Raw genomic sequence first — 18,740 nt, 5'->3', positions numbered from 1 at the left:
CACATGCTGGCTTTTGCTGCCCTCTGGTGTTCTCTCCCGGGTCAGACACACATGCTGGCTTTTGCTGCCCTCTGGTGTTCTCTCCCGGGACAGACACACATGCTGGCTATTGCTGCCCCCTGGTGTTCTCTCCCGGGACAGACACACATGCTGGCTTTTGCTGCCCTCTGGTGTTCTCTCCCGGGTCAGACACACATGCTGGGTCTTGCTGCCCCCTGGTGTTCTCTTCCGGGTCAGACACCTGCTCTATACCTGGTTACTCGTTGGCACAGATAACCAATGATGTTTTCCTGTCGGCAGATCCTGGCAACAGGGCTGAGCGCTCTCTACTCATCTCTTCCTCGTAAGATTGAGGTGCGTGGCGATGACTGGCACTTCCTGCGGAGAGAAGACTGGATTGGGGTGTCCTCTTTGGTCCTTTTCATGAATTCTCTGGAGTTCTGTAATGCTGTCACCCAGGTGAGGACCTGCAACGATCAGCAATGGCTGGAGCCTGAGCTGGAGGTCAGTAGTGGGTGGAGCCTGAGCTGGAGGTCAGTAGTGGGTGGAGCCTGAGCTGGAGGTCAGTAGTGGGTGCAGCCTGAGCTGGAGGTCAGTAGTGGGTGGAGCCTGAGCTGGAGGTCAGTAGTGGATGCAGCCTGAGCTGGAGGTCAGTAGTGGATGCAGCCTGAGCTGGAGGTCAGTAGTGGATGCAGCCTGAGTTGGAGGTCAGTAGTGGATGCAGCCTGAGTTGGAGGTCAGTAGTGGGTGGAGCCTGAGTTGGAGGTCATTAGTGGGTGGAGCCTGAGCTGGATGTAAGCAGTGGGTTGAGCCAGCCTGGGCTTGGATGTGAGCAGTGGGTGGAGCCTGGGCTGGATGTGAGCAGTGGGTAGAGCCTGGACTGGAGGCCATCAGTTGGTGGAGGCCATCAGTGGGTGGAGCCTGGGCTGGAGGTCAACTGTGGGTAGAGCCTGGGCTGGAGGCCATCGGTGGGTGGAGCCTGGGCTGGAGGCCATCGGTGGGTGGAGCCTGGGCTGGCGGCCATCGGTGGGTGGAGCCTGGGCTGGCAGCCATCGGTGGGTGGAGTCGGGGCTGGAGGCTATCGGTGGGTGGAGCTTAGGCTGGAAGCCATTAATGGGTGGAACCTGGACTGGAGATCAGCAGTGGGTGGGAGCCTAAGCTTGAGGTAAGCGGAGGGTGGAACCTGCTGTGCAGGTCAGCAGTGAGCTGAGCCTGGGCTGGCGGCCAGCAGTGGGTGCAGCCTGGGCTGGCGGCCAGCAGTGGGTGGAGCCTGGGCTGGCGCCCAGCAGTGGGCGGAGCCTGGGCTAGCGCCCAGCAGTGGGCGGAGCCTGGGCTGGCGGTGAGTTGAGGCCTTTTTGATGAACTGTCTTTCTGTCTGCACAGGTGGCTCATCCGTTTGTCCAGAACCAGCTGGTGGAATACATACATAATGGGTTCCTGGTCCCGGTTATGGGCCCGGCATTGCACAAGGTAGGAGACCACCGGGTCCATACTGTAAGGTGCTCAGTTATGATTGGAGGAAGCTGAAGCGGGGACAGGTTTCCTCCAGACCCATAATGCTCTGCTACACTTCCCAAAACCATCTGCTACCAGAGACTGCAGGCCGGTCACCTGGGAATGTTGGAGACGTCTGCTGAGATACCATAGACCAGGGGTAGGCAACCTGAGAGCTGCAGGACTACAAGTTCCATCATGCTTCTGCAAGTCATAGCTGTAACTGTCAGTTTTGTAATCTTTGCAATGCCTCATGGGAAATGTAGTTCCACAACAGCTAGAGAGCCGCAGGTTGCCTACCCCTGCCATAGACCTTTACACACTACGGATGTATGAACCACTTCCCAACCACCCTATAGTAGAAGTATTGCTACAGGGCGGCAGGGATGTTCAAAATCACATATATACGTGATTTAGCATTTCCGGGCAGGGGGCGCGCGCACACACTTGCTCGCTCCCTACCCGTGGCGCTATTGGCTCCTCACATGTCAATCACCAGGTTCCTGCTGCCGATTCTCGGTCCAGGACTCCATGATCGTTGGCAGAGCCGATAGGGGAGAGGTCTGTATGTAAACAACACAGATCTCTTCCCTGTCAGCAAGGACATGCTGCTTTGTATCTCTCTGCACAGCATGTCTCCCTAGTAAAACACACAGCACACAGTTAACCCTTTGATCGCCCCTCATGTTAACCCCTTCCTGCCCAGTGCCATTAGTACAGTGTCAGTGCTTTTTATTAGCACTGATCCCTGAATTGGTGTCACTGGGGGCTGTCAGTGGCAGTTAGTCAGTTCCCCCCCCAGAATGCCCGCCGCAGTCCCGCTATAAGTTGCTGATCCCATAGAGAAGCACAAAGTTCTAGTGATGATATCTCTGGGTTTACAATAAGGTATGTACTGAATATAGAAATGTTTTATTTCACCACATTCCCTCCGCCATATAGCAGAAACGTGATTTTGCATTTCCAGGTAGGGGGCGTGCATGCGCCCTACCTGCGCTACTTTTTGCGGTCGCCAGTCACAGGGTTCCAGCTGGTAATTACTCGCCGGCGCCTGGTGATTGCCAAGCATCTCCGGCGGGGAGGAGAACTGTTTCTACACGAAACGGTTCTCCCTGTCAGCTCGGGTACACGGCACAGCACAGCCATCCAGTGCAGTGTGCTTACAGTGAAGCACACAGACACCGCCCCCTAGTAAAGCACTCCCAACACACAGTTAACCCTTTGATCACCCCAGACGTTAACCCCTTCCTGCCCAGTGCCATTAGTACAGTGTCAGTGCTTTTTATTAGCACTGATCACTGTATTGGTGTCACTGAGGATGTCAGTGACACTAAGTCAATTCCCCCCCCAGTGTCAGAATGTCCCGCTGAAGTCCCGCTATAAGTCGCAGATCGCCACCATTACTAGTAAAAATTAAAAAAAAATAATAATCTCAATATATATTCCGCCATTTATAAATGCTATAACTTTCATGTAAACCGGTTAATTTACACCTATGGGGATTTTTTTTTTAGCAAAGACACGGAGCAGAATATATTTTGGCCGAAATTTATAACGAAATTAGATTTTTTTCAATTTTTCACTGGACTGGTTTAATAGCAAAAAGTCCAAAATATTGTGTTTTTCTCAAAATTGTTGTTCTTTTTTTTTTTCTTAAGTGCAAAAAATAAACGCACAGTCGATCAAATACCACTGAAAGAAAGATCGATATGTGGGGAAAAGAGGACGTAAATTTTATTTGGGCGCATTGTTGCATGACTGGTCAGGAAGGGGGGGGGATCCTGTGGAGGGCGAGGGGTTAAAAATGTCATTGACATATTGATGAAACTTCACCTGTAACTCGCGGTCAGGGACGCGTATTGTACCCGGTACCTGCTCTCTTGTTCTCTCTGTACCTGCTCTCTTGTTCTCTCTGTACCTGCTCTCTTGTTCTCTCTGTACCTGCTCTCTTGTTCTCTCTGTACCTGCTCTCTTGTTCTCTCTGTACCTGCTCTCTTGTTCTCTCTGTACCTGCTCTCTTGTTCTCTCTGTACCTGCTCTCTTGTTCTCTCTACCTGCTCTCTTGTTCTCTCTGTACCTGCTCTCTTGTTCTCTCTATACCTGCTCTTGTTCTCTCTGTACCTGCTCTTGTTCTCTCTGTACCTGCTCTCTTGTTCTCTCTGTACCTGCTCTCTTGTTCTCTCTGTACCTGCTCTCCTGTTCTCTCTGTACCTGCTCTCCTGTTCTCTCTGTACCTGCTCTCCTGTTCTCTCTGTACCTGCTCTTGTTCTCTCTGTAGCTGCTCTCTTGTTCTCTCTGTACCTGCTCTCTTGTTCTCTCTGTACCTGCTCTTGTTCTCTCTGTACCTGCTCTCTTGTTCTCTCTGTACCTGCTCTCTTGTTCTCTCTGTACCTGCTCTCCTGTTCTCTCTGTACCTGCTCTCCTGTTCTCTCTGTACCTGCTCTCTTGTTCTCTCTGTACCTGCTCTCTTGTTCTCTCTGTACCTGCTCTCTTGTTCTCTCTGTACCTGCTCTCTTGTTCTCTCTGTACCTGCTCTCTTGTTCTCTCTGTACCTGCTCTCTTGTTCTCTCTGTACCTGCTCTCTTGTTCTCTCTGTACCTGCTCTCTTGTTCTCTCTGTACCTGCTCTCTTGTTCTCTCTACCTGCTCTCTTGTTCTCTCTGTACCTGCTCTCTTGTTCTCTCTATACCTGCTCTTGTTCTCTCTGTACCTGCTCTTGTTCTCTCTGTACCTGCTCTCTTGTTCTCTCTGTACCTGCTCTCTTGTTCTCTCTGTACCTGCTCTCCTGTTCTCTCTGTACCTGCTCTCCTGTTCTCTCTGTACCTGCTCTCCTGTTCTCTCTGTACCTGCTCTTGTTCTCTCTGTAGCTGCTCTCTTGTTCTCTCTGTACCTGCTCTCTTGTTCTCTCTGTACCTGCTCTTGTTCTCTCTGTACCTGCTCTCTTGTTCTCTCTGTACCTGCTCTCTTGTTCTCTCTGTACCTGCTCTCCTGTTCTCTCTGTACCTGCTCTCCTGTTCTCTCTGTACCTGCTCTCTTGTTCTCTCTGTACCTGCTCTCTTGTTCTCTCTGTACCTGCTCTCTTGTTCTCTCTGTACCTGCTCTCTTGTTCTCTCTGTACCTGCTCTCTTGTTCTCTCTGTACCTGCTCTCTTGTTCTCTCTGTACCTGCTCTCTTGTTCTCTCTGTACCTGCTCTCTTGTTCTCTCTGTACCTGCTCTCTTGTTCTCTCTGTACCTGCTTTCCTGTTCTCTCTGTGCCTGCTTTCCTGTTCTCTCTGTACCCGCTCTCCTTTTCTCTCTGTACCCGCTCTCCTTTTCTCTCTGCGCCCGCTCTCCTGTTCTCTCTGCGCCCGCTCTCCTGTTCTCTCTGCGCCCGCTGTCCTCTTCTCTCTGCACCCGCTGTCCTCTTCTCTCTGTACCCGCTGTCCTCTTCTCTCTGTACCCGCTGTCCTCTTCTCTCTGTACCCACTGTCCTCTTCTCTCTGTACCCGCTTGCCTGTTCTCTCTACCTGCATTGATCTTCTCTCCCCCTCCATCCCAGACCTCTATTGAGGAGATGATCGCCAGCACTGCATACCTGGAGCTATTCGTGCGCAGCATCAGTGAGACCGCACTGCTGAAAACGTTCCTTCGCTTTATCCTCCTCCATCGCCACGACAACACTACCATCCTGAACACGCTCATCAGCCGCATTGCCAGCAATTCCCGGGTAAGACCTGAATCCACCCCATTCCTGCATTCTGGGGGTTAACTTCAGGCCTTGGGTCTCATTTTAAGGGGTTACCACCATCCCTGTGCTGCGTTCCCAGGTCTGTACGCCCGCTGTGCCCATTATGAGGGGTTCCCACCATCCCTGTGCTGAGTTCTCAGGTCTGTACACCCACTGTGCCCATTATGAGGGGTTCCCACTATCCCTGTGCTGAGTTCTCGGGTCTGTACACCCGCTGTGCCCATTATGAGGGGTTCCCACCATCCCCGTGCTGAGTTCTCGGGTCTGTACACCCGCTGTGCCCATTATGAGGGGTTCAAAGAGATTACCCAAAAATAAAAATTATCAAATATATATAAAAGAACAAAAATAAAATAAAGTCCCAATATACAAAGTGTCCAAATAATATGTCCAAACAAAGATCAATTTCTTGATAGGAAGACGCTTCCTACTCCACTGAAGAAGATGCAAATCAATCACAGGTGCTCTTCAAATACCTCAAAAAACAAAATCTCAACATAGTATATTACCTTTTAAATCCCAGAACTAAAGTGCCACACGTGTATCATGCAAAAAAAAACACTCCAGTGTCACGGCACTCATGTGAGAAAAAAAAAAATTAATAAATATCACTGCAAACTATATACAGTTGCAAGAAAAAGTATGTGAACCCCTTGGGATTACGTGGAGTTTTGCATGAATTGGGCATAAAATGTGCTCTGAACGTCATCTAAGTCACAACAATAGAAGAACACAGTCTGCTGAACATAATACTACACAAACATTAGATGTTGCCATGGTTTAATTGCACATAACATGTAAACATTCACAGTGCAGGGAGGAAAAAGTATGTGAACCTTTGGACTTAATAACTGGTTGACCCTCCTTTGGCAGCAATAACCTCAACCAAACGTTTCCTGTAGTTGCAGATCAGACCTGCACAACGATCTGGAGTCATTTTGGACCACTCCTCTTCACAAAACTGTTTCAGTGTAGCAATATTCTTGGGATGTCTGGTGTGAATCGCTCTCTTAAGCTCATGCCACAGCATTTCAATCGGGTTGAGGTCAGGACTCTGACTGGGCCACTCCAGAAGGCGTATTCTGTGCTGTTGCAGCCATTGTTTTGTTAAATTACTTGTATGCTTTGGGTCATTGTCCTGTTGCATCACCCATCCTCTGCGGAGCTTCAATTGGCGGACAGATGGTCGCACGTGTTCCTGCAAAATGTCTTGATAAACTCTGGAATTCATTTTCCCATCAATGACAACAATCCGTCCAGGCCCTGAGGCAGCAAAGCAGCCCCAAACCATGGTGCTCCCTCCGCCATGTTTCACAGTGGGGATGAGGTTTTGATGTTGGTGTGCTGGGCCTTTTTTTCTCCACACATAGTGTTGTGTGTTCTTCCCAAACAACTCAATCTTGGTTTCATCTGTCCACAGTATATTCTGCCAGTAGTGCTGTGGAACATTCAGGTGCTCTTTTGCAAACTGCAAATGTGCTGCAATATTCTTTTTGGACAGCAATGGCTTCCTCCGTGGTGTCCTCCCATGTACTCCATTCTTGTTTAATGTTTTCCTTATTGTAGATGTGTCAACAAAAATGTTAGCATGTGCCAGAGATTTCTGTACGTCTTTAGCTGACACTCTGGGATTCTTCTTTACCTCATGCAGCATTCTGCGCTGTGCTCTTGCAGTCATTTTTACAGGACGACCACGCCTAGGGAGAGTAGCAACAGTGCTAAACTTTCTCCATTTGTAGACAGTCTGTCTTACCGTGGACACATGAACATCAAGGCTCAAGGAGATACTTTTGTAACCCTTTCCAGCTTCATGCAAGTCAACAATTCTTGATCGTAGGTCTTCTGAGAGCTCTTTTCTGCGAGGCATGGTTCACATCAGACAGTGCTTCTTGAAACCAGTAAACCCAAAACAGGTGTGTGTTTTTTAAAGGCAGGACAGCTGTCAGCAACACATCCAATATCATCACACTGATTGGAGTCAAAGTTGGCTCACTCCTGGCTCCAATTAGCTCTGGGAGAAGTCATTAAGCTAGGGCCTCACATACATTTTCCTCCCTGCACTGTGAATGTTTACATGTTATGTGCCATTAAACCATGGCAACATCTAATTTTTGTGTAGTATTATGTTCAGCAGACTGTATTCTTCTATTGTTATGACTTAGATGACGTTCAGAGCACATTTTATGCCCAATTCATGCAAAACTCCACGTAATCCCAAGGGGTTCACATACTTTTTCTTGCAACTGTATAATGTGCTGTTCCTGTAGTCTGCCATTAAATAAAAATGTTTGTAAACAAAAAAAAAAAAAAAAAGATATAAATTTAATTTCGGTGCAGCGTTACATGACTGCGCAATTACCAGTAAAAGTAGCACAGTGCTGTGAATAGAAAAAAAATGCCCTGACCATGAAGGAGGTAAAACCTACCGGAGCTCAAGTGGTTAAACCCCCGCACCACCCCCACCCAAAGCACGCTGTTTTTGTGCATAATTACCCTAAAACAAACAGATTCCAGCTTGTAATCAACCACATATGTACGGAGTGTCCTTAGATTGGGATCCTCTTGTTCCTCAGGACCTCACAAACAGACCAGGAATCAGTATGTGAATTATAATCATATATAAAATTTATTGTAGCCACTTACATATAAAAACGATAAGATCAGCAAGACAGCATCCAACTCCTCATGCCCGGTATACGATCCCCTTTCCGTGTGTAGAGGGTCTCCCGATCACCAGGTAATTCCCCCTTGCTGCTCCTATCCAGCACTATCACTTTGTAGCTCTGGGGGACACCTGAAGTGCGCCGTTACACTCCAGACCTCCAACACACAGGGGATTCCAGAATCCAAAATGGCTGCCGCAGCACTTCCGGGAACGTCACGTGCCCTGGACGCGTTTCGTCTCTTCCGGACTTTGTCAACAAGGATCCTACAAAGTGATAGTGCTGGATAGGAGCAGCAAGGGGGAATTACCTGGTGATCGGGAGACCCTCTACACACGGAAAGGGGATCGTATACCGGGCACGAGGAGTTGGATGCTGTTTTGCTGATCTTATCGTTTTTATATGTAAGTGGCTACAATAAATTTTATATATGATTATAATTCACATACTGATTCCTGGTCTGTCTGTGAGGTCCTGAGGAACAAGAGGATCCCAATCTAAGGACACTCCGTACATATGTGGTTGATTGCAAGCTGGAATCTGTTTGTTTTACGGTAATTATGCACTTTATATATAGTTTGCAGTGATATTTATTAATTTTTTCTTTCTCACATGAGTGCTGTGACACTGGAGTGTTTTTTTTGCATGATACACGTGTGGCACTTTAGTTCTGGGATTTAAAAGGTAATATACTATGTTGAGATTTTGTTTTTTGAGGTATTTGAAGAGCACCTGTGATTGATTTGCATCTTCTTCAGTGGAGTAGGAAGCGTCTTCCTATCAAGAAATTGATCTTTGTTTGGACACGTTATTTGGACACTTTGCATATTGGGACTTTATTTTATTTTTCTTCTTTTATATATATTTGATAATTTTTATTTTTGGGTAATCTCTTTGGGTCTTGATTTTTTTCACTATAATTGTGGGTTTTTGGGTTTAAGTCAATGAATATATGTTTTATTAGTACTTCGGGGGAAGGATATTGATATGACTTTAAGGGATTTCTGAGGATTTTATATATATATGTGTGCTGATTTATACTTATTCATTATGAGGGGTTCCCACCGTCCCTGTGCCAAGTTCTCGGGTCTGTGCACCCGCTGTGCCCACTATGAGGGGTTCCCACCATCCCTGTGCTGAGTATGCGGGTCTGTACACCCGCTGTGCCCATTATGAGGGGTTGCCACCGTCCCTGTGCTGAGTTCCCAACTCTTTACACCCGCTGGGTCCATTATTAGGGGTTCCCACCATCCCTGTGCCCAGTTCCCAACTCTCTACACCCGCTGGGTCCATTATTAGGGGTTCCCACCGTCCCTGTGCTCAGTTCCCGGCTCTGTACGCCTGCTGTGCCCATTATGAGGGGTTCCCACCATCCCTGTGCTGAGCCCTCGGGTCTGTGCACCCGCTGTGCCCTTTGTGAGGGGTTCCCACCATCACTGTGCTGAGTTCTCGGGTCTGTACACCCGTTGTGCCCATTATGAGGGGTTCCCACCATCCCTGATGACACCAGACTGAAATATCAGTTTTAGTTGTGCTGACCCTATGAGTATTAGAATAGCTCGCACTTTCTATATAACTTGTTCCCGGGAGTGAGGCATGAATTACTATGTACTGCTACTCAATAATCCTCCATTAGATGACTCTCCCATTCCTTCTACCCCCCCCCCCCACATAGGAGCATACATGCCGGGCTTCCTAGTTGGTGTCATTAGATGTTAGTTGGCCTGCAATGTGTCCCCTCTGATCTCTCCCCTCGTCTGTCCTGCAGCTGTGTATGGTGTCACTGACTCTGTTCCAGACGTTGCTCAACCTGAACTGTGAGGACGTCTTACTGCAGCTGGTGCTCAGGTGAGAGAACTCCACAGAGGGGCAAACAGTGCGGTGTACAGGATCCAGAGTGGGGGTTATACTTTACACAATGGGGGGGCTACACGATGGGGGTTACACTTTACACAATGGGGGGGCTACACGATGGGGGTTACACTTTACACAATGGGGGGGCTACAAGATGGGGGTTACACTTTACACAATGGGGGGGCTACAAGATGGGGGGTTGTACTTTATACAATGGAGGGGCTACAAGATGGGGGTTATACTTTATACAATGGGGGGCTACAAGATGGGGGTTATACTTTACACAATGGGGGGCTACAAGATGGGGGGTTATACTTTATACAATGGAGGGGCTACAAGATGGGGGGTTATACTTTATACAATGGGGGGGCTACAAGATGGGGGTTATACTTTATACAATGGGGGGCTACAAGATGGGGGTTATACTTTATACAATGGGGGGGCTACAAGATGGGGGTTATACTTTACACAATGGGGGGGCTACAAGATGGGGGTTATACTTTACACAATGGAGGGGCTACAAGATGGGGGGTTATACTTCATACAATGGGGGGGCTACAAGATGGGGGTTATACTTTACACAATGGAGGGGCTACAAGATGGGGGTTATACTTTATACAATGGGGGGGCTACAAGATGGGGGTTATACTTTATACAATGGGGGGGCTACAAGATGGGGGTTATACTTTACACAATGGGGGGCTACAAGATGGGGGTTATACTTTATACAATGGGGGGGCTACAAGATGGGGGGTTATACGTTATACAATGGGGGGCTACAAGATGGGGGTTATACTTTACACAATGGGGGGCTACAAGATGGGGGTTATACTTTATACAATGGGGGGGCTACAAGATGGGGGTTATACTTTATACAATGGGGGGCTACAAGATGGGGGTTATACTTTATACAATGGGGGGCTACAAGATGGGGGTTATACTTTACACAATGGGGGGCTACAAGATGGGGGTTATACTTTATACAATGGGGGGGCTACAAGATGGGGGTTATACTTTACACAATGGGGGGCTACAAGATGGGGGTTATACTTTATACAATGGGGGGGTTACAAGATGGGGGGTTGTACTTTATACAGTTGGGGGGCTACAAGATGGGGGTTATACTTTACACAATGGAGGGGCTACAAGATGGGGGTTATACTTTATACAATGGAGGGGTTACAAGATGGGGGTTATACTTTATACAATGGGGGGGCTACAAGATGGGGGTGATACTTTATACAATGGAGGGGTTACAAGATGGGGGTTATACTTTATACAATGGAGGGGGCTACAACATGGGGGTTATACTTTACACAATGGGGGGGTTACAAGATGGGGGTTATACTTTATACAATGGAGGGGTTACAAGATGGGGGTTATACTTTATACAATGGGGGGGCTACAAGATGGGGGTGATACTTTATACAATGGAGGGGTTACAAGATGGGGGTTATACTTTACACATTGGGGGGGCTACAAGATGGGAGTTATACTTTATACAATGGAGGGGCTACAAGATGGGGGTTATACTTTATACAATGGGGGGGGCTACAAGATGGGGGTTATACTTTATACAATGGAGGGGCTACAAGATGGGGGTTATACTTTATACAATGGAGGGGCTACAATATGGGGGTTATACTTTACACAATGGAGGGGCTACAACATGGGGGTTATACTTTATACAATGGGGGGGGGGCTACAAGAAGGGGGTTATACTTTATACAATGGAGGGGCTACAAGATGGGGGTTATACTTTATACAATGGAGGGGGCTACAACATGGGGGTTATACTTTACACATTGGGGGGGCTACAAGATGGGGGTTATACTTTATACAATGGAGGGGCTACAAGATGGGGGTTATACTTTACACAATGGGGGGGCTACAAGATGGGGGTTATACTTTATACAATGGAGGGGCTACAAGATGGGGGTTATACTTTATACAATGGAGGGGCTACAAGATGGGGGTTATACTTTACACAATGGAGGGGCCACACCATGGGGGTTGTACTTTATACAATGGGGGGGGGCTACAAGAAGGGGGTTATACTTTATACAATGGAGGGGCTACAAGAGGGGGGTTATACTTTACACAATGGAGGGGCCACACCATGGGGGTTGTACTTTATACAATGGAGGGGCTACAAGATGGGGGTTGTACTTTATACAATGGGGGGCTACAAGATGGGGGTTATACTTTATACAATGGAGGGGCCACACCATGGGGGTTGTACTTTACACAATGGGGGGGCTACAAGATGGGGGTTATACTTTATACAATGGGGGGCTGCAAGATGGGGGTTATATTTTATACAATGGGGGGGGCTACAAGATGGGGGTTATACTTTATACAATGGGGGGGCTACAAGAGGGGGGTTATACTTTATACAATGGGGGGGCTACAAGATGGGGGTTATACTTTATACAATGGGGGGGCTACAAGATGGGGGTTATACTTTATACAATGGGGGGGCTACAAGATGTCAAGATGAATAATCCTCGATGGCAGCTGGTTGTACCTGCACCGCATTTCTCTGCTGTTGTCCGTCATCTGATATTCCTGGTATATAGTGGTGCACTGATTTGAAAATTCTGGTGCCAAAACCAAAAATTCAGGGTGCATTTGGCCGAAAACTGAAATGTCTGTATATGTGGGGGTGGGGAGGCTCAAATTTTGTTTTTTTTGTATTTTTTTTTACTTTTAATGTGTGTTTTTTTATTTATTTTTTTTTAACTTTTGATTTTATTGCTATCACAAAGGGGACTAATAGTAACCTATGTGATAGCATATGAGTGACAGGTCCTCATTGTAGAGGGGAGGGGGGGCTGTGTGTGCAAGGAGAGGAGCAGTGTATACAGACGGGCTCCCGCACTTGCCACCGCTTCATTTCATTGCCGGTTTTTAAATGCAATTGCCGCTTTTTTTTTTTTCTTCACTTTATAGTTCCGAAAAGGAGATGTCATTCGCCATACCACTAAAGTAAACAAAGTGACCCCGCCCCTTTGTTTACTTTTGTGGTAGGGCAAATTACATCTCCTTTTCGGAGTGAATTAAAAAAAAAAAAAGCCGGCAATTGTGTTTAAAGAAACGTCAATGACATTTAGCGGCGGTGAGGGGCCTGTCTGTATACACTGCTTACCTATCACACAGCCCCCTAAACCCCCCGGCCAATTAGTCTGCCCCTCAGTGAAGCCGGGTATCTCATTATTGGCACCGGTATCAGCCGATAATGCCGATAGGGCTGTTTTCGGCCGCTGAAATTTCAGTGCATCCCTACTGGTACACAATCGTTTTCAGGGGTTCTGCATTTTCTGTTAAAACCAAGGTATGTAGTAATACGTATCGATGTGTTCTTCCTGCTCAGGTATCTGATCCCGTGTAATCATGTAATGCTGAGTCAGAGACGAGCCGTGAAGGACTTAGATCTTTATTCCAAGACCGCCGATAAATTCCTCTCCCTCATCCCGCAATGTTGCCGCAAGGACCGCCTGGTGTGCACGGAGAGAGAGGAGGAACATGCCACGTGGTCCAAAGGTGAGGGAATGCAAGAGACATGTATTGTGCTGAATGTCCGATAAGGTGGGTGGGCACAGCGCCTATAGCGGAGAGCTGTGTGTCATGTGATGGGGTGGGTGGGCACAGCGCCTATAGCGGAGAGCTGTGTGTCATGTGATGGGGTGGGTGGACCCAGCACCTATAGCGGAGAGCTGTGTGTCATGTGATGGGGTGGGTGGGCACAGCGCCTATAGCGGAGAGCTGTGTGTCATGTGATGAGGTGGGTGGACCCAGCACCTATAGCGGAGAGCTGTGTGTCATGTGATGGGGTGGGTGGGCACAGCGCCTATAGCGGAGAGCTGTGTGTCATGTGATGAGGTGGGTGGACCCAGCGCCTATAGCGGAGAGCTGTGTGTCATGTGATGAGGTGGGTGGGCACAGCGCCTATAGCGGAGAGCTGTGTGTCATGTGATGGGGTGGGTGGGCACAGCGCCTATAGCGGAGAGCTGTGTGTCATGTGATGAGGTGGGTGGGCACAGCACCTATAGCGGAGAGCTATGTGTCGTGATGGGGTGGGTGGGCACAGCGCCTATAGCGGAGAGCTGTGTGTCATGTGATGAGGTGGGTGGACCCAGCACCTATAGCGGAGAGCTGTGTGTCATGTGATGAGGTGGGTGGACCCAACACCTATAGCGGAGAGCTGTGTGTCATGTGATGGGGTGGGTGGGCACAGCGCCTATAGCGGAGAGCTGTGTGTCATGTGATGAGGTGGGTGGGCACAGCGCCTATAGCAGAGAGCTGTGTGTCATGTGATGAGGTGGGTGGGCACAGCGCCTATAGTGGAGAGCTGTGTGTCATGTGATAAGGTGGGTGTACCCAGCGCCTATAGTGGAGAGCTGTGTGTCATGTGATAAGGTGGGTGTACCCAGCGCCTATAGCGGAAAGCTGTGTGTCATGTGATAAGGTGGGTGTACCCAGCGCCTATAGCAGAGAGCTGTGTGTCATGTGATGAGGTGGGTGGACCCAGCGCCTATAGCGGAGAGCTGTGTGTCATGTGATGAGGTGGGTGGGCACAGCACCTATAGCGGAGAGCTGTGTGTCATGTGATGAGGTGGGTGGACACAGAGCCTATAGCGGAGAGCTGTGTGTCGTGATGAGGTGGGTGGGCACAGAGCCTATAGCGGAAAGCTGTGTGTCATGTGATGAGGTGGGTGGACCCAGCGCCTATAGCGGAGAGCTGTGTGTCATGTGATGAGGTGGGTGGACCCAGCACCTATAGCAGAGAGCTGTGTGTCATGTGATGAGGTGGGTGGGCACAGCACCTATAGCGGAGAGCTGTGTGTCATGTGATGAGGTGGGTGGACGCAGAGTCTATAGCGGAAAGCTGTGTGTCATGTGATGAGGTGGGTGGACCCAGCGCCTATAGCAGAGAGCTGTGTGTCATGTGATGGGGTGGGTGGGCACAGTGGCTATAGCGGAGAACTGTGTGTCATGTGATGAGGTGGGTGGACCCAGCGGCTATAGTGGAGAGCTGTGTGTCATGTGATGGGGTGGGTGGGCACAGTGGCTATAGCGGAGAGCTGTGTGTCATGTGATGAGGTGGGTGGACCCAGCGGCTATAGTGGAGAGCTGTGTGTCATGTGATGAGGTGGGTGGACCCAGCGGCTATAGTGGAGAGCTGTGTGTCATGTGATGAGGTGGGTGGACCCAGCGGCTATAGTGGAGAGCTGTGTGTCATGTGATGGGGTGGGTGGGCACAGTGGCTATAGTGGAGAGCTGTGTGTCATGTGATGAGGTGGGTGGACCCAGCGGCTATAGTGGAGAGCTGTGTGTCATGTGATGAGGTGGGTGGACCCTGTACCTACAGTGAGGAACAGAAGTATTTGAACACCCTGCGATTTTGCAAGTTCTCCCACTTAGAAATCATGGAGGGGTCTGACATTCACACTGTAGGGGCATTCCCACTCTGAGAGACAGGATTTAAAAAAAAAAATTCAGGAAATCCCATTGTATGATTTGTAAAGAATGTATTTGTCTTGCACTGCTGAACAGAAGTATTTGAACCCCTGAGAAGATCCGTGTTAATATTTGGTACAGAAGCCTTTGTCTGCAATTACAGAGGTCAGACGGTTCCTGTAGTTCCTGACCAGGTTTGCACTGCAACAGGGATTTTGGCCCCCTCCTCCACACAGATCTCCTCTAGATCTGTCAGGTTTCGGGGCTGGCGCTGAGCAACATGGAGTTTCAGCTCCCTCCAAAGATGTTCTATTGGATTTAGGTGTGGAGACTGGCTAGGCCACTCCAGAACCTTGATATGCTTCTTACGGAGCCACTCCTTGGTTATCCTGGCTGTGTGCTTCGGGTCGTTGTCATGTTGGAAGACCCAGCCACGACCCATCTTCAATGCTCTGACTGAGGGAAGGAGGTTGTTGCTCACAATAAGTGGCCCCATTCATCCTCTCCTTAATACAGTGCAGTCGTCCTGTCCCCTTCGCAGAAAAGCACCCCCAAAGCATGATGTTACCACCCCCATGCTTCACAGTAGGGATGGTGTTCTTGGGATGCAACTCATCCTTCTTTTTCCTCCAAACACGACGAGTGAAGTTTAGACCAAACAGTTCTACTTTGGTCTCATCTGACCACATGACTTTCTCCCATGCCTCCTCTGCATCATCCAGATGGTCATTGGCAAACTTCAGACGGGCCTGGACATGTGATGACTTGAGCAGGGGAACCTTCCGTGCAATGCATGATTGGAAACCATGACGGCGTAGTGTTCTACCGACAGTGACCTTTGATACTGTGGTCCCAGCTCTCTTCATGTCATTGACCAGCTCCTCCTTTGTAGTTCTGGGCTGATTCCTCACCTTTCTTATCATCAGTGATACCCCACAAGGTGAGATCTTGCATGGAGCCCCAGTCCGAGAGAGACTGACAGTCGTCTTTAGCCTCTTCCATTTTCTAACAGTTGATCTGTTTTCACCAAGCTGCTTGGCAATTGCCCCGTAGCCCTTTCCAGCCTTGTGGAGGTCCACAAGTTTGTGTCTGGTGTCTTTTGACAGCTCTTTGGTCTTGCCCATGGTAGTAATTGGCATCTGATTGACTGTGGGGTGGACAGGTGTCTTTAAAGAGCTCAGACAGGTGCTACTAAGTTAGATTAATGAGTGGAGTAGAGGTGGACTTTTTAAAGGCACAGTAACAGGTCTTTGAGAGCCAGAATTCTTGCTGTTTCTTAGGTGTTCAAATACTTATGTTCAGCAGTGCAAGACAAATACATTCTTTAAAAATCATACAATGTGATTTCCTGAATTGTTTTTTTCAATTCTGTCTCTCAGGGTGGGCATGCACCTACAATGTGAATTTCAGATCCCTCCATGATTTCTAAGTGGGAGAACTTGCATAATCGCAGGGGGTTCAAATACTTGTGTTCCTCACTGTATAGCGGAGAGCTGTCATGATAGACAGTCTGCATCTGTAGCAGAGTATGTAATGGGCTGATCTAGAAGAGCAGTAAGCACATATGTGAAGTAAAGAATGTCACTGTGTCTGTTTTTTTCAGCTCATGGCAGCCCGAGCATTGATACGTCGTCTGTCAACACTGTGCCAAGACCTTCCACCCCCTCCCGGATGGGTTTCTTCATGCGTCAGACCCCTGATAGCCCTTCTCAGAGGTCCTCCAGCTTCTCTTCATCAGACTCCACCTTCGGAAGTCCTCGCCATGGCTCCTTGTCGTGGGACGAAGTGGCTGAGTTGGATTCCAATTATTTAGAGTACCTGCAAGAAGCCCGGGCCGGAATAGACCGATGTACTCGGGCCTGTTGGGTCTGGTCGGCTCCCTACGATGGGGAGGAACCCAGCCCCCGTAGTCTGTCCCCCTCTACTCCAGATGAAGTCACGGTATCGCCGGACTACTTCTCCCCACCTGCCCCTTCCTCCAGAACCCAGGAGAGCAAAGAGCGGGAGGGGCGGAGGCACAATGTCACCCCGAGGACTAAGAAAAGAAGCTTACAGGAGGAGGAAGGGCAGGGAGCGGGAGGTCAGGGAGGGGTGCTAGATGGAGGACACACAGAAACATCTCATGATGGTAATGCAGGGCCCGTTCTCATGAATGGCTCCATAGCAGAGGAACAGGGGTATTTGGGTGGTGCACAGCGGGTGGCCTCACATCCTGGGCGCACCGAAGACGTAGAAGTGAAGAAAGTGAAACGTGAACCGGTGGAGGACAGCAGCCCCTCCAGAACAGAGGTTGAGGAACTGGTAATGGGTACAGAGAATGGACCGGAGGAGAAAGGTGGTCCTCACAGAGATCCACAGCACTGGGCATCCTCTAAGTGGGAGACGGCGGAATCTGTAGACAGCCTGATAGATGAACTCCTAGACCGAGCTCCGGCCGAGGCCAACGGGACTCATCTGAGCATTGAGAAGCTGGGAGAGGAGCTGAAGGAGATGGAGGACAGCATGAGGGGGGTGGCTGTTCAAGAGGAGCCGACGGAGAGACACATGAGGATCCCTTCCGAGGAGGATGAGGATGGAGATATCATCAGTAGAGAGATTGAAAACACTAAGAGCAGATCAGATTCCCTGACCCTCCTCCTGAGCAGTCCTTTGAGAGCACAGACCAGCACTCAGCCTTATACTGGTGAGACCTCCCTTCTTCCTGCCTCCAACTGCCTGTGAGTGCCCCTGGTGGCCCCTCCTGGAATTTATTTAACAACCTCCCTTCCGGCCGTTGTATATAAACGGCTGGACGGTGGCACTGCAGGGTCGGGTGACCGTTTATAAACAGCTTCCCCGCCCCCTGCTTGTGCGCGCTCCCTGGGAGTGCGCAGCAACGCGATCCGGTGCCCGCTGTGTCCTCTGGACACAGTGGAACACTGATCATCGTACGAGACCTCTCTGCGAGGTCCCGATCATGTGATCACTGATTGGCCAATCAGTGATCACATGCAGAGTAGTAAGCAAAATGTCACTTCTGACATCATTGCTTACTACGTGTGAAATCTGTGAATGATCACAGAGATCACATGGTACAGGGCTATTCGCAGCAGCCTTGTGCCATGTTACCAGCTGTGACCAATCACAGCTCACTCAGTAGTTCTCAATGGCTGCAAGAATGCAGCCAGAGAGAAGGAGAAATGATTGCGTTTACAGCCTTTATGGGTGTAAAAGCAATCAGTGTAAAAAAAAAAAAATCATCATCCCCCACAAGTAGTACTGCTAGGGTGACAGTATGTAAAAAAAAAAAAAAATAATAATATAAAAAAATAAAAATGTAAAACAAAATGTTTAAAAATTATAATTTTTGGTTATAAACTAATTTGGGTTATTTTTTTTTTTTTTTACTAAAAAGATAACAGAATAATTTTTGACCAAGATTTATGATGAAATATTATTTATTTGCAAAATTTTTATAAGAAAAACTTTTTTTCAACATCTTTGGACTTTTTAATTTACTTAGCAAAAAAAATAAAAATCCCAGTGGTGAATAAATGCCACCA

The 18,740-nt window shown here is 48.7% G+C and overlaps 1 protein-coding gene across 1 annotated transcript in view; it reads left to right on the top strand.

The window, feature by feature from the left end:
- Nucleotides 1-18,474, top strand: part of LOC149431174 (FHF complex subunit HOOK-interacting protein 1B-like) — a 106,512-nt gene extending 88,038 nt beyond the window's left edge. The window contains exons 5-10 of the mRNA XM_089665827.1: nucleotides 301-459; nucleotides 1,384-1,470; nucleotides 5,033-5,200; nucleotides 9,653-9,732; nucleotides 13,112-13,281; nucleotides 16,802-18,474. Coding sequence (XP_089521953.1) covers nucleotides 301-459; nucleotides 1,384-1,470; nucleotides 5,033-5,200; nucleotides 9,653-9,732; nucleotides 13,112-13,281; nucleotides 16,802-17,919 — 1,782 coding nt within the window. The 3' untranslated portion in view covers nucleotides 17,920-18,474. The remainder of the gene's footprint in view (nucleotides 1-300; nucleotides 460-1,383; nucleotides 1,471-5,032; nucleotides 5,201-9,652; nucleotides 9,733-13,111; nucleotides 13,282-16,801) is intronic.
- The last annotated feature ends 266 nt before the right edge of the window (nucleotides 18,475-18,740 follow it).

Source organism: Staurois parvus, unplaced genomic scaffold, assembly GCF_062004578.1.
Source record: "Staurois parvus isolate SC_StPar_1 unplaced genomic scaffold, SC_StPar_1.0 ptg002366l, whole genome shotgun sequence".
Taxonomy (NCBI): Eukaryota; Metazoa; Chordata; class Amphibia; order Anura; family Ranidae; genus Staurois; species Staurois parvus.
This window is presented reverse-complemented; position numbering and strand designations above follow the sequence as displayed.